At 35.2% G+C, this 13690-nt stretch overlaps 1 protein-coding gene across 1 annotated transcript in view; it reads right to left on the bottom strand.

Annotated features, from left to right (window-relative positions):
- Positions 1 to 13690, bottom strand: part of LOC129288465 (midasin) — a 40672-nt gene that overhangs the window by 14866 nt on the left and 12116 nt on the right. Inside the window, 26 exon segments of the mRNA XM_054925055.1 lie at positions 383 to 496; positions 727 to 881; positions 1120 to 1249; positions 2654 to 2743; positions 2843 to 2984; positions 3627 to 3721; positions 3818 to 3903; positions 3987 to 4122; positions 4451 to 4702; positions 4780 to 4871; positions 5750 to 5821; positions 5921 to 6122; positions 6198 to 7697; positions 7920 to 8812; positions 8925 to 9132; positions 9316 to 9480; positions 9718 to 9783; positions 9865 to 9954; positions 10071 to 10171; positions 10271 to 10369; positions 11061 to 11208; positions 11697 to 11770; positions 11853 to 12003; positions 12323 to 12419; positions 12501 to 12694; positions 13307 to 13612. Coding sequence (XP_054781030.1) covers positions 383 to 496; positions 727 to 881; positions 1120 to 1249; positions 2654 to 2743; positions 2843 to 2984; positions 3627 to 3721; positions 3818 to 3903; positions 3987 to 4122; positions 4451 to 4702; positions 4780 to 4871; positions 5750 to 5821; positions 5921 to 6122; positions 6198 to 7697; positions 7920 to 8812; positions 8925 to 9132; positions 9316 to 9480; positions 9718 to 9783; positions 9865 to 9954; positions 10071 to 10171; positions 10271 to 10369; positions 11061 to 11208; positions 11697 to 11770; positions 11853 to 12003; positions 12323 to 12419; positions 12501 to 12694; positions 13307 to 13612 — 5658 coding nt within the window.

Raw genomic sequence — 13690 nt, 5'->3', positions numbered from 1 at the left:
AGCACAAGACAATTTGATCAACTTCTCATCACTTAAGAATAAAAGATAGGTAAAGAGTCAAATTTATGACATTTGAATTATAGAACTTTGTCCAGAACCCAACTTCTGACTGCAAGAGGTCATTAAGTAACAGAATGCACTCCAGATGAAAGATTAAACAGAACACCATAATTCACATTTTTCAAAAAGCATTGATTCTAGATGACATCATAAAGAACATATTTCTAAAGTTTGTTGAAAAATAATAAAATCGTTTTATTTTCCCTGCAACAATAATACTCAGAACTAATTTATGACAACTGTTGAAGACAGCAACTAAATAAGCATCTTGAAGACAGTATGAAGAACAAGAAACAGGATTGAAAAAACAGAATCTTCAAACCTTTCTTTCCAGCTTTCTACACTCTTCTTTAAGTTTTTCCAGCCTTTTAGCTTTTCTTTTATCAGCTTCACCTGTTAAAAGTTGTCCCGCTAAATATCCGCACTCTTTCCTCACCTGGAAATAGTTTAGCAGATAGGACATTGGTCAATACTGTCATAGAAGGAGTTATGAGAGTAGACTAGTACTTCAAGCAAACTAAGCATACTTTTTTACAATGAATGAGACAGCCTCAAAAAGAGAACAGTAAATATTGCAAAGGAAAAGGAAGCAAGAAAAGGCTCACGTCATATCAACTGTTAACTAGACTACCGTGATAATAAACCAAAAGCTGATTTTCAGGTTACCTGGATTTCAAGTTCAAGTGATGAGATTGTTTCTACCAGTTGTGAGTACTTGCAATAGGACTTCAAAGCAGGATCAATATCCATGCAACTAAGCAAGAGACGGAACCGTAGTCCCCCAATGTGTAGCCATGCACAACCAAGATTACTGTTGAAGCCTGAAAAAGAAAGGTGAGTTAAATTACAAAATATTCAGACGACCATTGGTAAATACAAATACAAAAATATATTGATAAGAGGTAAACATGCAAGATCAGATAAAATCATGAATCTATGATCAACGTTTTCCATGCTAAGTTTCTCCATTTTGTATTAAAATTTGGTAGCCGTCAAAAAAAGCACAGAATCTATATAAATATATTAATTAAAAAGCAGGAAGCAGCAGCAAAGAATTACCTTCACTAACAGCAGTGGAATGAATATATAGATCTCTGAGCAGAGGAGCAATGCATGAATGAGCCAAATCTTTCAATCTGTGGTGCCTTGTTGAAGCAAGAAGCGTTGTCAAAGTCTCAATCACCTCTTCCTAGTAACAGCCAAAATGAGAGGATGAGAAAAATTGGGGGAATGCAGGGGTAACAGTCTGCCATACAGCTCTAAGGCAAACAAGACATTTTGAAACACCCTGCATTGAATGCATAATCAAAAGCAAACTGTGGCACAACAAGAGTGCAGGAATGGCATAAATTTCCATGCAAACAATAGTGCTCGAGCCTACACAGTAAACTACGTAAACAATAACGTTGGTAAAAAAAAACTATATAAACAATAACTACTATTATGATTTTCTTTAATTTTCCTTAGGTCCTGTTTGGTGTGCTGGAATTAGGGGATATGGATATGAAAATGGAATTGGAATTGAAAAATAGTTTGTTTGGCATGATGGAATAGGAAAATTTTCCAATTCTACCAAAATTGATAGGATTAATTTCCATACCAACCCCCAAGGATTTCAAATTCCATGTCCCCTATTCCATTTTTACCCCTCCCTTTCTCGTTTCTGCTCCTCCTTGTCACCCATCGCCACAATCTTCTCAGCCACTTCTGGTGAACTTCATAGCATTGGCAGCCTCCTGGAACTAGCGTTAGCAACCTCCAGCACCTATTTACCTCACTGACCAACTCTGTCTGCAGCACCCTTTACTATATCGAGCTCCTCCTTCACCAATTCCACTTTCACCACCCTCCATTGCTTCATCTTCTTCCCCTTCTCTTATCAACAACAGTGAGGATGAAAACCAGATCTGTAACTTCCATAACCCGTAGACCTCCATTCGTGAACTCCAAAGTGATGCTGACCTTCATCTGTAACTTCCACCCTCTCCTCCTTTGTCTCTTCTTCTATGGTTTCATGGTTACAGTGGTTTGTTTCTGAACAAATATTTCTTTAATTTGATTGTGCCTTTTTTCTTTCAAGGGATTGTTTGTGGCCTTTGATTTATATTGTTTTTTCATTGGTTTTGATTTTGTTGCTTCTCCAACAGTGGGTGGCCGCTAGAATAGGGTGATTTTGAAATCTGAGTTAGAAGGAAAAAAATTTGAGGATGAGGGCATTTTAGTATTTTCAGATTATCAATATTAATATTAAATAAAAATAATCTCTCAATTCCATGAACATAGCGAACATATTTTAGAAGCTCATATCCATCTCCACATCCATTAAAACCTCTTCCCCCCCATCAAACGGGGCAATTAATGTTCCAAAAAGCCTACAGAAATCTAAAGACAATTTAACCTATGGGAATTTGTTCACGGATAGAAGCTGGACACAGATTAATCTATTCAGAATTACAAATTTATTTGCTTTGAACATTTTACAATGAAACAGATAAAGCTTCAATGAGTGTATTCCAACACTTGTTAAGAAAAGGGGAAACACTAGTGTTTCTTAAATAGAAAAATAGGCCATAAAAACATAAAATGGACTTACTGTAACCATGTTGTTCTGGAAAGAACAAAAGAGTGACTTCATTGCAGAAAATTGATCCACGTTAAAAGATTTTTTGTGAGCATACATAATCTGGATATAAGCAGTAAAACAAGGATGAGTAAGTTCAATAATAAAAGGTATAATTTGGATAAGAAGCACCTGAGAATATAAAGTATAGAATAGTACTACCCGCTGGAAAAGAGAGCGTGCGGCAGATAAAAGAAAGTTTGGTAAATGTGCCCCATGATTGGAGCTACGCCATATATTGGACGAGGTAACTCTATACTTAAGAGATTGCAACCTAAATTCCTTGATAGCATGCATACTTCGCCTGATCATACAATCCCAAAAAAATCACAATAAGAAATTTGATAGCATAATAAAAACTTTGTTCCCAACCCAGAACACAAGCAAGGCCAATTTCAGGAAATGCTTTAACATCTACAATCATCAGATAACAGATGAAATTAGAAGTTAAAAATAAAAAAAAATAACAAATAAAAATTAGGAAGATCGATATGTATCTTTTGCAATTATAACTCTTTACTCCTTTGTCTTATATATAGGCTTTTAAATAAGATAGACAGTAACTCTATTCACAACCTTCTTTTCCAAATCTCTCAGTTTCATAACAAGCATTTGACAGAATAGGATTTTAGAAAAATAGCCATTCTGTTTAAAACAGGACAGCAATCATTCTCCAAAGATATATTAAATCAACAACATACTACACAGGGAAAACTTGATGGTATTTGAAGGCTCAAAATTCAGAGGCAATGAAAAATTCTTCACCACATATATTCAAGATTGTAGAAAACAGTTGCATTAATCCATTCATAAAAAATTACAAAAAAAATATTAATAGATTCAGAGAAAGGGGAAAAAGGAACTTTAGAATTATAGACACATAAAGGTGACACATACAAAAGCCACAAAACAAGTAAATAAGGAATCTCCACAGAAAAAAACTCACGTAATCTGCAAGACAGTTGACGCATTGACTGGTTCAATAAACATAAGGGGCAATTCTGTATCAATTGTATCCAAGCCATCAATATTTGAGAAATTCTGCATCTCAAAAAAGACACCATAAATGGGTGATAAGGCAAATAAAATAGCACAACAAAATGTCAAAACGAAATTTACATTTACATTCATCCAAACCTTAATGTATTCAGGAAAACACATCCACAGAGATTGATGCCACCTAAACCATAACTCCAGAACAAAGCTTGCAATTTTCACATTCACTAGAATATACCAAAAAAGTGGGAAATTGTTAAATAGTGCATAAGCAAATACAGAAAAGAAACACTAAAGCTCTTCTACCAACCTGCATTCACTTCAGTCCATTCACTCAAGATCCACAAGATCTTTTGATGTGGAAAAAACATTTGAAGAGGTCTTGAAGAGAAGGTCAATGAAAAATTCAAGGCAGAAGCCAAAAGGTTGGAAACACGTCCAACGGCCTATTCAGCAAAGAATCATCCAAAAATATGTTCAGAACAAATATGTACAGCAAAATACTTCGAAGAAAGCCAAAAAAAAAAACTGAATAGTTCATTCAATGCAAAGTGGAAGTATGGTTTCACCACGCTAATTAAAAAACAAGATTTAATTCCTTGATAAATAAGCATCAGACATTAGGATCTGAGAGAAAGGTTTTATTGAAGAAAATTAGCAGATTCAATGTTTAGAATTCCTATACATCTTAAATCTGTAAATTGCATACTACGAGTAAACTCAAGTAAGAAATCAAACAGAAAACACCACAAGAACAAAAAAAGTTGATCTTACTTGATGTAAACCTTCGAGTTCATCCAAGTCAATTGATGTCAGCTCTTGAAGCAACTCCATATCCCAATGTAAACTGGCATTGTCAACTGGAGGAAGTGTATCCAGCCAGCTACAAAAAGAAGGTTCTAGGAATAATATTCCACGAGGAAATGAACAACAAGCAACCGAACTTCCACCCCAATCTGCAGGACCATTGGATCCTATATTCATTTGCAACTCATGCTTTACATTCTCAAACCTTCTTACCAGCATCTGCAGAGAAGCATTTGTAGGTTTAATAAGGAACAGATATTCATACAAATCTCCATAAAGAAGTCAGAGGTACAAACCTGATACATCTGCTCCAATTGTTTAACAATATCAGCATCATGATGAGCCTCCTGACTCCATTTCTCCATTATAGATGATGACATTGAAACACCTAAGTGATTAGAAAAAGAAAGAAATTTACATATGACCCAACAAAAATGAATCAATATGTAAACAGAAATTTCTGCATGAGATGTAAATTTAAGATCATCTCTAGTTTTTTATGAACCCTTTTTTGTAAAGCATGAAGGCCACCACAACAACCAACTTAAAGCTAAAGCTTCAATATTTTTAAAAGAACAGGAAGTAGAGATGAGAACTTAAGGGCCCATTTGAAACTATTTTTGTTTTATTATTTTAAGAACTAGTGTTTTGTAGAACATGTTTTGAGAACAAAAAAATAATAATAATGGGTGTTTTTCTCATTCTCCCTTGTTCTCCAGAATAATAATTCCAAGATACCTAAAAAATGTTTCCATTTTTCTATTCTCCAAAACAATATTTTGTTTTTTTTTTCTTCTCCAAAACACCTTTTAAAAATACATTACCAAACAAATATATATATATATATATATATTTTGGTTCCAGAGAACAGAAAACTGCTCCCAAAACAAGTTGCCAAATAGGCCCTAAATTTCAACTATAATGAAGAGTTAAAAAGTACGTGGGCAATATTATGGACATAACACAATGCAGCAAATACCATGAATTGCATTTATAATTATAAAAAATTTAATTAACATCAACTCCAAAGCTACTAAAACAGTCCAAAACAACTCTCATAGGAAATTCAGAAAAGAGAAATCATACTAGATAGTGCCCTATTCCAAGACAATGTTAGATCCAAAACAACATTCAAACTCCTAACACACAAGTGGTGTGACCTTAGATATGATCTTAGAAAATGTTCATGGCCGACCAAATGGATATCACAACATCAAGATAAAAATCCTCTTAAAAAAGAAATAAGTACAGCAGAAGTATATATACCTTGTACCACAAGGAAACGAAGACTGTGATCACATGATGCAACCACTTCAATTAGCTGCCTGCTCAGCATTCCTAGACATTTCCAGAGAAAATTAAATGAGACAAAAAATAAAACTTAACAAAAACTTAGCCATGAGAGAAACCAAAAGAAAAGAATTCAGATTACCAAACCTTGATTCCTAGATGCTTTCTTTGTTGGCCACAAGAGTTCAACAAATTTCAAAAGCTGGTCATGTTTGTGGTGTAAATCACAAGAAGGAGGTAAATATGGATGACCACCATGAACCCAAAGCAAGGATTTTTCCGAAAAAGAAAACAACTCCAAATTTCTCCTTTTTTTGGAAAAAAATTTCTCCAATTCTCCACTCTTCATCTGTTGAAATGGAAAAAATAATAAGAATTATAGCAATAAATTAGTAACTTTCTGTTAAGAATACAACAGACTTACCAAAAGTTCCTCGACCCGCTCTGGGCAGATATGCAACAACTTCCTAGCATCCTTCACCAAAGAACGCCATGATATTATCAAATGGTCAAACTTTGATGAAGTGAAGTGACGCCAGAATAATGCATGATTCTCAATAATGTCAGAATATAACTGTGTTAAATTATCAAAAGATGAATATTCAACAATCATGGTGGGTGGACAAGCAACTTTACTGAGGAATTCATTTTCCAATTCTTGAAGAGACCCCAAAAATGATTTAAAGATGTAAACTTCATCATCAAAATGATGCTTGTTCATGATATCCCATTGCTTCTCGATTTCCCATTGCTGGTAAGTTAACTTTAGCATATCTATGCAGCTAATAGCATTACTGAGATATTTACATGTGCTATTTGATTCTGCCAAATCAAATAAATCGAGGGACAAGAATGGCAATGACTGCAAATCAAAATCAAGCCGGCCACAGTGCAAAATATATTGCCAGATAGGATGCTTGACCATTTGCCCCAACAGCCTAAGAAACTCTTGAAAGAACTGACAGAATGGATGTATCTGAGAACTAAACCAACTAAACCGAAGAAGATAGAGATTAAAATCACTTTCCGTTGCTTGTTCAATGGTCCAATATGCAGCAAACAACAGCATCTTATTTGCCAGTTCCAAGTCAAATTCAGTTTCACTTTTGCAGTCTGAAACTGTCACATTTAGAACCTTGGGAAACAAAACTTCATGCAATGCCATCATATCTATCAAATATAGCCGATGGTCTGAGGAAAATCTGTTTGGAGCAATTCGATATTGATGTGATGCAAGCTGTGCTCCCAGAAACTCCAGATACATGCAATTTTGTTTTACTGAAGCTTCTCTTGAGTAATATATAAAGTCCTTCAAAGTCAGTGGCATTGGCCATCCACCCGGCAAACATAAAGGATGTGCCACCAAAGTATCATTACCAGAAATATCAGATACTGATAAAAAAGTGGTTAATGCAGAACGAATTATTTTCCTACCTTCAACCTCACCAAAAGAGGAGAGATATACATGCTCCCAACTTATTTGCAGACTCCAAATAGGACTATTCCCATTCATAAGAAGCTGCTGGAACAAATGAACCCAGCGCGAGAGTTCAAGATATGTAATGTGAGCATTAAGGTGTATACCCTCATTCTTAGCAAAGATGTGGGCTCTGGCAATGGCATTAACCAAATGAGAACCAGGAATACCAGATAAAATGAGAAATCTCTTTACGTCTTTGAATTCAGTATCATCATACTTGTATCCACTTAAATTATCCAATAACCAGTATGGCTGCATCATGAATATTTCAACTCCCCTATTACGCATTGCTCGAGAGACTTCACCATGGGTGGGATTAACGGTGATAAACATACGGAAATTAGGGTGTGGATGAATAACTAATGGCTTTCCATCAACAATTCCACGCTCATTAACCGTAATTGATCCAGAAGATTCCACCAAAGAGTTAATTCTATCAAGAACCTAAAACAAATACAATAAATAAACAAATAAATAATATTTAAGTCAACATTTCGCAAATACTTAATATAAATCACTTCTAAAGACAAAGAAAAAGGATTTTTACAGGCATAGTGGCCTTGAGATGCAAGCATGATTCTTTGTCAACCAATTGATAAATAAATAAATAGCCAAGTGTACTATCAAAAATAAGTAAACAAATAACCAAGAGCAGACGTCACATACTGTGGGGTTACATAGGTTTGCATTGTCCAAGACTATCCATTCCCCTCGTTCTATAGCCTTGATTAGTATGCCTGGAACCCATTCAAATTTTTTTGAAATCAACCTTTTCTGATGATCCACCTTCAGCTTCAAAATTTTCTTCAGGATCAAATCAAGTTCCATGAATGAACAAGACATGTTGAGAGATTTCTTCTCTATATTCAACTTTAGTTCTTCAATGATCTCAACCAACAGACTAAGAGAGCAAACAATTTTTTCCCAGTTTTCAACATAAAATGAAGCAGAAGCCTCCAAACTGTCAAACTTCATGCTAGGCAAGAAAGCAAGCCATCTAGTAACTAGATGCTTTTCGCTAAAGAATTCTGCTTTTGATGTTTCCACTAGCAAATTGCAATACTCGCTAATGTAGTGCTCAGCTTGAGCAACAACAGAGTGAAAAGTTCGCAAAGCATCATATTGTTCAAAAGACCCAAGTAATTCAGATATATCAGTGGCAGGTGAAAGATTTACTTCATTCAGTACATTTCCTGTGAGGTTGGCAAGCAGCCTTATCAAGGAAGATTTGCCAGAGCAGGATGGGCCAATCAAGATACATAACCATTGATGCTGTACACAGTGAGCAGCAGCTTCCAAACTTAGGCGATTTTCAGGCAACATTCGAAGCTGAAAGCTTGAAGATGTCGATAAGTGGACGTGGTTCCTCTTAATAGCAGCATGCCCTACAATTAGGTGATTGGATTTGGTTTCTATGCGAGGATAGGGATTTATCAATGGAGTCACCTCAAATACTTCCTTGAAGAGCTGCATGACTTCATGGCGATCAGCTGCTGTACGCATTCTTTGAATGTAGACAATGTTCAAAAAGGAATATTTGCTTCTGTGCTTATGAGAACCTGGATTAAACATACGAAAATATTGTGAGTGAGAGAGAGTGAATGACTTTACATGTGACAAAAGATGTAAGAAGAGAAAAAACTGAAGTTGAAAGGATTAGAATAATATAACCTTTAATAATTTCACAAGATCGAAATACATCACGTAGATTGAACTCCCAAGGAAAGCCATCCTTGGCAAACTTATGTTGCACCATGATTTCTTCATGCATTCTTTTATTAAATAAGATTAGCTTTGAGAGTAAAGACCTCGGAATTGTTGGAAATTTTGATTCACAAATGGAAAGATAGTCATCAGCAACTAATTCATCAACATAAACCTGTAATCAAGGAGTAAAAAGCAAATAATTGAAAAAAAATTATCATCAATATTGAAAGACTAACTCATAATGAGTAAGCTTAACATCAAAAAGCAAGGAACCAATAAAAGAGAAAATCGACCATAGAAACATGAGAAATTTTCTCAGGGAAGCAGACTTGATATCCTTGGCAAACCAGCTTACCTTAGTAAATCGGTTCAGGAACGATCTTGGAAGGCCCTTCCTACCACCACCTTGATGTGATGGATTCTGACAAGCAAAAACTCTAAATGATGGTGGACATTTATAAGTTTGACCCAACTCTGGTATAAAAACCTCAGCTCGGTGATCCAAAATAGCATTCAAACCCTGATTCAAATTATCTGAGTTACTATTCGTACATTCAAAAACCAAAGCCATTCATTCATTCCTCTACAAAGAAAAATTAAAATACACCCTTTCCCCACCCATTTCCAAAGAACCAAAAAGGGAAGCTAGCAAATAAATAAGATTGAGAGAAATTCATTGCTCATTTAAAAATGAGGTGGACCATGGAACAAAGATGGAAAAAAGGAGAAAACAACATTTAAATTGGCATGAAAATACCTCTAAAACAGATTGTGGAGCAAGATTAAGCTCATCAAGCAAAACCCAACATCCCTCCTTCAGGGCCTGAAAACAAGGATAGCTGATAGTTATATTAATGCCAAAAGTGTGATGGACATTAAAGCTTTCATCAAACAACCACTTAACCTGCAATAGTATCCCATCAGACCAAGAAAATTTCATTCCCTCGTCACTTTCCACAGGTAAATCTGACCCCAACAGATCCATCATATCAGTCTGCACCAAAAACATCCAGAAAATACATCCAAGTATAAAAATGATATGGCTGACAAGAATATACAAACATACAGTACAGGAACTGAAAGATAAATCAAGCAACATTAATTACTGACCTGCTCAGATAAATTTATTCGTACCACTTTATGTCCAGAAAACTTTCCTAAGGCAACAATCAAACTTGTTTTCCCAACCCCTGGACTACCTTCTAGTAAAACTGCATACCAGTGATATGAAAATTAACATGAGAATAAATTGAGACAGAACTGAAGGAAAAGAACTAATGCTGCTGAAGAAGAAAACTAAATTCTGATACCAGGCTTTGAAAGCTGCATAGCACGCAGAGCCCTTATAGCATTTCGTCTGGTTGTTGGTGCCTTAAATTCAAATCCCCCAATCTCACAACTGCCACAACCTATAGGCATACAAACATGAAATAGTTTGAAAAGTTTGGAGATGAGAATTATCTCTCACCCACGGTCATATGTTTTTCACGACATGTATAAATACAGGACTCATGAAAGAAAAAATAATGAAACAGACCATTAAATTTACTTCTAATATCTCAAGATCAAGCAACAGTAAACCTAACAGAAACTAAAGACAGAAACAAGCATAAATCAGGTCACCTTCAATCAAACCCACAGATCATGGGATCATACTCAATCTTCAACGTGAACTATTCATTATACATTTTATAGTTTCTCTTATTAGGATTTTCATCCAAACTGCGAAAAGTACACAAAGAATGAAGAAAAAGAAAAATCCCTCTTTAACATCCAAGTTACAACAAAACAGAGAAAAATAAGTAAGTGACAAAAGTAGTTCAAAAAACTCCATTGCCATCTGCAATTTTAGTACAAGCCAATGAGCTTGAACAGGTAGATTGAGGTCAATCAAGCCAATATCAACGTGAATCAAAACCTCTGATATAAAAGATAATGGAAACGAAACTCACTCCACAATCACAGAGAAGGATAAGAAATCTATCACACCTAGGTTATTTCATGCAAAAATTGTGATGGAACCTGGATGGAAAAAGCACTTAGCAAAGATCAATTCAAACTACGCAAAATAAAAGGAAGCATGATGTATCTCAGGATCACCTTTCCTGATAAAGAATGGATCAATGCCAAATACATCATCTCGTAGCATATCATCAATATGAGAAACACCAGCCAGTGAGCCAAATTCACCCCAACTGTAATTTCCCATTCTCGAAAGTTTTGAATATAATAAATGAGTTTCATCAACCTGTAGCACCAATGAAGTTAACAATTACAAAAAATGAAGGCAATAGACAATGGAAAAACCAAATTATTGATTACTTGGCCATAGAGGATACGACACTGTATCCAAAACTGAATCAGTTCAAATGCATAAGTTATCAACATCATCAGTAATATCAAAATCCAGCTTGATCACTGTTGAACTACAGGAAGATCACTCAAAGATTAACCAATTCTCTTCTCAGTTCAACAGCCAGTTTAAATTTTTAAACATTGCTATCATGTAAATGAACAAAGTGTTGTTTATCAGAATAGATATTATATTTATTGTAAGAGACTAGGGCTGAAAAGGTTATGACTAGGAGGATAGAAGTGTCATCATTATTCATCAATTATTTGTCTTGTACATATGCTTATAAATAAGACAGACTAGCAGATCAGAACATACTACCAACTTTTCAAATTCCTCTTATTTTCTCTCAATTTCTCAAAAAGGATATAAAAGAAATATACCCTCAGCTTGTGCAGAAGAAAGGATAAACATCTCTCCTTTATCTCATCAGCCTCAGCTTTTGACATACCAGTCCCTGTTAGGTTATAAGAAAATAGTTAAAAAGAGAGGAAAATGAATGAAGGTAACAAATAAACTACATAACAGATTAGATGTACCTAAACTCAATCCATCAAGCAACACAAGGAATACTCCATGAAGAACTGCATATTCAGGTCCCAAGCTTCCTTCCATCACATTGAAAAAAGCAATCCAAGAAATGAGATCTCTCACGGTAAGCATTCTCTCAGGATGCAATTGGTTGAACCACTGAAAAGCATGATTAGAAAAACAAATGAATCATCTGATATAACAGATCTGATAAATATAAATAATCACCATATAACACCAAATAGCGCTTAATAGCAGCAGCTTGAATTTTATTTACACGTCACAACCTAAAACATTTCTTTAGTGATTGTGAGGATAAAAAAAGTTTGGCTCAACATAGATATGGATGCAAAGAATTCCAGAGAGGAATTAACAGAGCAAAGGGAAACCACCCGTAATGAGCTCAATGGTAAAGATTTTACATTTGAAAAAGTAAACTGATAGTTTCAAATTTCAATAGTGAATCTGCAGAGCATACCTCCCAAAAACATATCATAGCATCAACAATGTCGCTGCTTGAGAGTTTATCTCGATCAGAAGGAAATGAGTTGCTTGCATCTTCAACCTTTGAAATTCTGAAAACAAAAGGCAAATATAGAAGGGACAAATGAAGTTGAAATAAACACTCATCCTTTAACTGTGAAACTGATCAATACCTTGTCAAAGCAATCTCTCTAAGTTCATCTAAATCACTAACAGGGGAAACCCATATTTCTGTGAAGCGATTGCGCAATGCTGGAGATAACTCCTTCTTACCATAATCACCACCAGGGTTCATGGTCGCAAGAACAAAAAAATTTGGATGAGCACTGACTTCCTCCAGATCATGACCCCCTTTCTCAGCCAAAGACTGCAAGCAAAAATGAAAAAATCACAAATTGTAGCAGAATATATAAATAACTAGTTGTTCATGTAAATGTCTGCTACCAGCACTAAGCAAGTGAATGCAATTATTGTTCATTCACAAGTGACCATTTCTGAAAATCCTAATTAGCAATTGTGCATGAACTAATTTTAGACTGGAAAAGTAAGTGCAGCAAAACTTTTCGAAGAAGATTGGAGATGGACACTTAGTAGGATAAATATAACTAAGGATGAGGAGGATTGCAGTGCAGGAGCGTAAAACAATTCGAGGCTCTTCTGAGCTGGACTTTTGTTACTTTTGTTAGGGAAGGACATCCTCTCCTCTGTTTTTCATTCCCATATAATCATTAAGCATATGGAAATGAAAAAAAAAAAATATATATATATATATATATCCTCAATTATAAAGGTAAATCTAAAACTGGCTTAACCATCAAGTCAATAGGAGGAATAAAACTGTTTCCCCACACTTCCAGCACTTCGCACTTCCACATTAGGAACCACATTGCAGACATGTAAAAAGCACTCATTAACTTTCTCTCTCAATGGCATAAGCTTTTATGCTGAAATGTTCAAAAACACAAATATGATTACTTACCAGCTTCCTTTCGGGCTCCAATACACTATTCAATCTCTCAAGCACACTGTCATCAGCCAAAGACATCTCATCTATGAGAAAGAGATCACCATCTCTCATCGCTTTCACAAGGGGCCCATCCTGCCACACAAATATACTCTGCCACTTATGATGCAGCTCATCAAGGTCGAACTTCAATTGCTCAAAAGCATAAAGATCATCCGTGGTGACATCTGGACAACAAACTTGACCTTCTTTATATTTCCTTATTACACCATTCAGCAAATCAAGGGTTGAAGAAGCATGATCTATGTCAGGAGAAACACACTGCAAAAAAAGAAAAAAAATGAAAAATCAGTATTTGCTGTATTGGGGAAAAAAGAGGAAGAAAATATCAGTGACAAA

This window comes from Prosopis cineraria, unplaced genomic scaffold, assembly GCF_029017545.1.
Source record: "Prosopis cineraria cultivar Desert tree isolate PC_DT_omini unplaced genomic scaffold, ASM2901754v1 PC12, whole genome shotgun sequence".
NCBI lineage: Eukaryota > Viridiplantae > Streptophyta > Magnoliopsida > Fabales > Fabaceae > Prosopis > Prosopis cineraria.
This window is presented reverse-complemented; position numbering and strand designations above follow the sequence as displayed.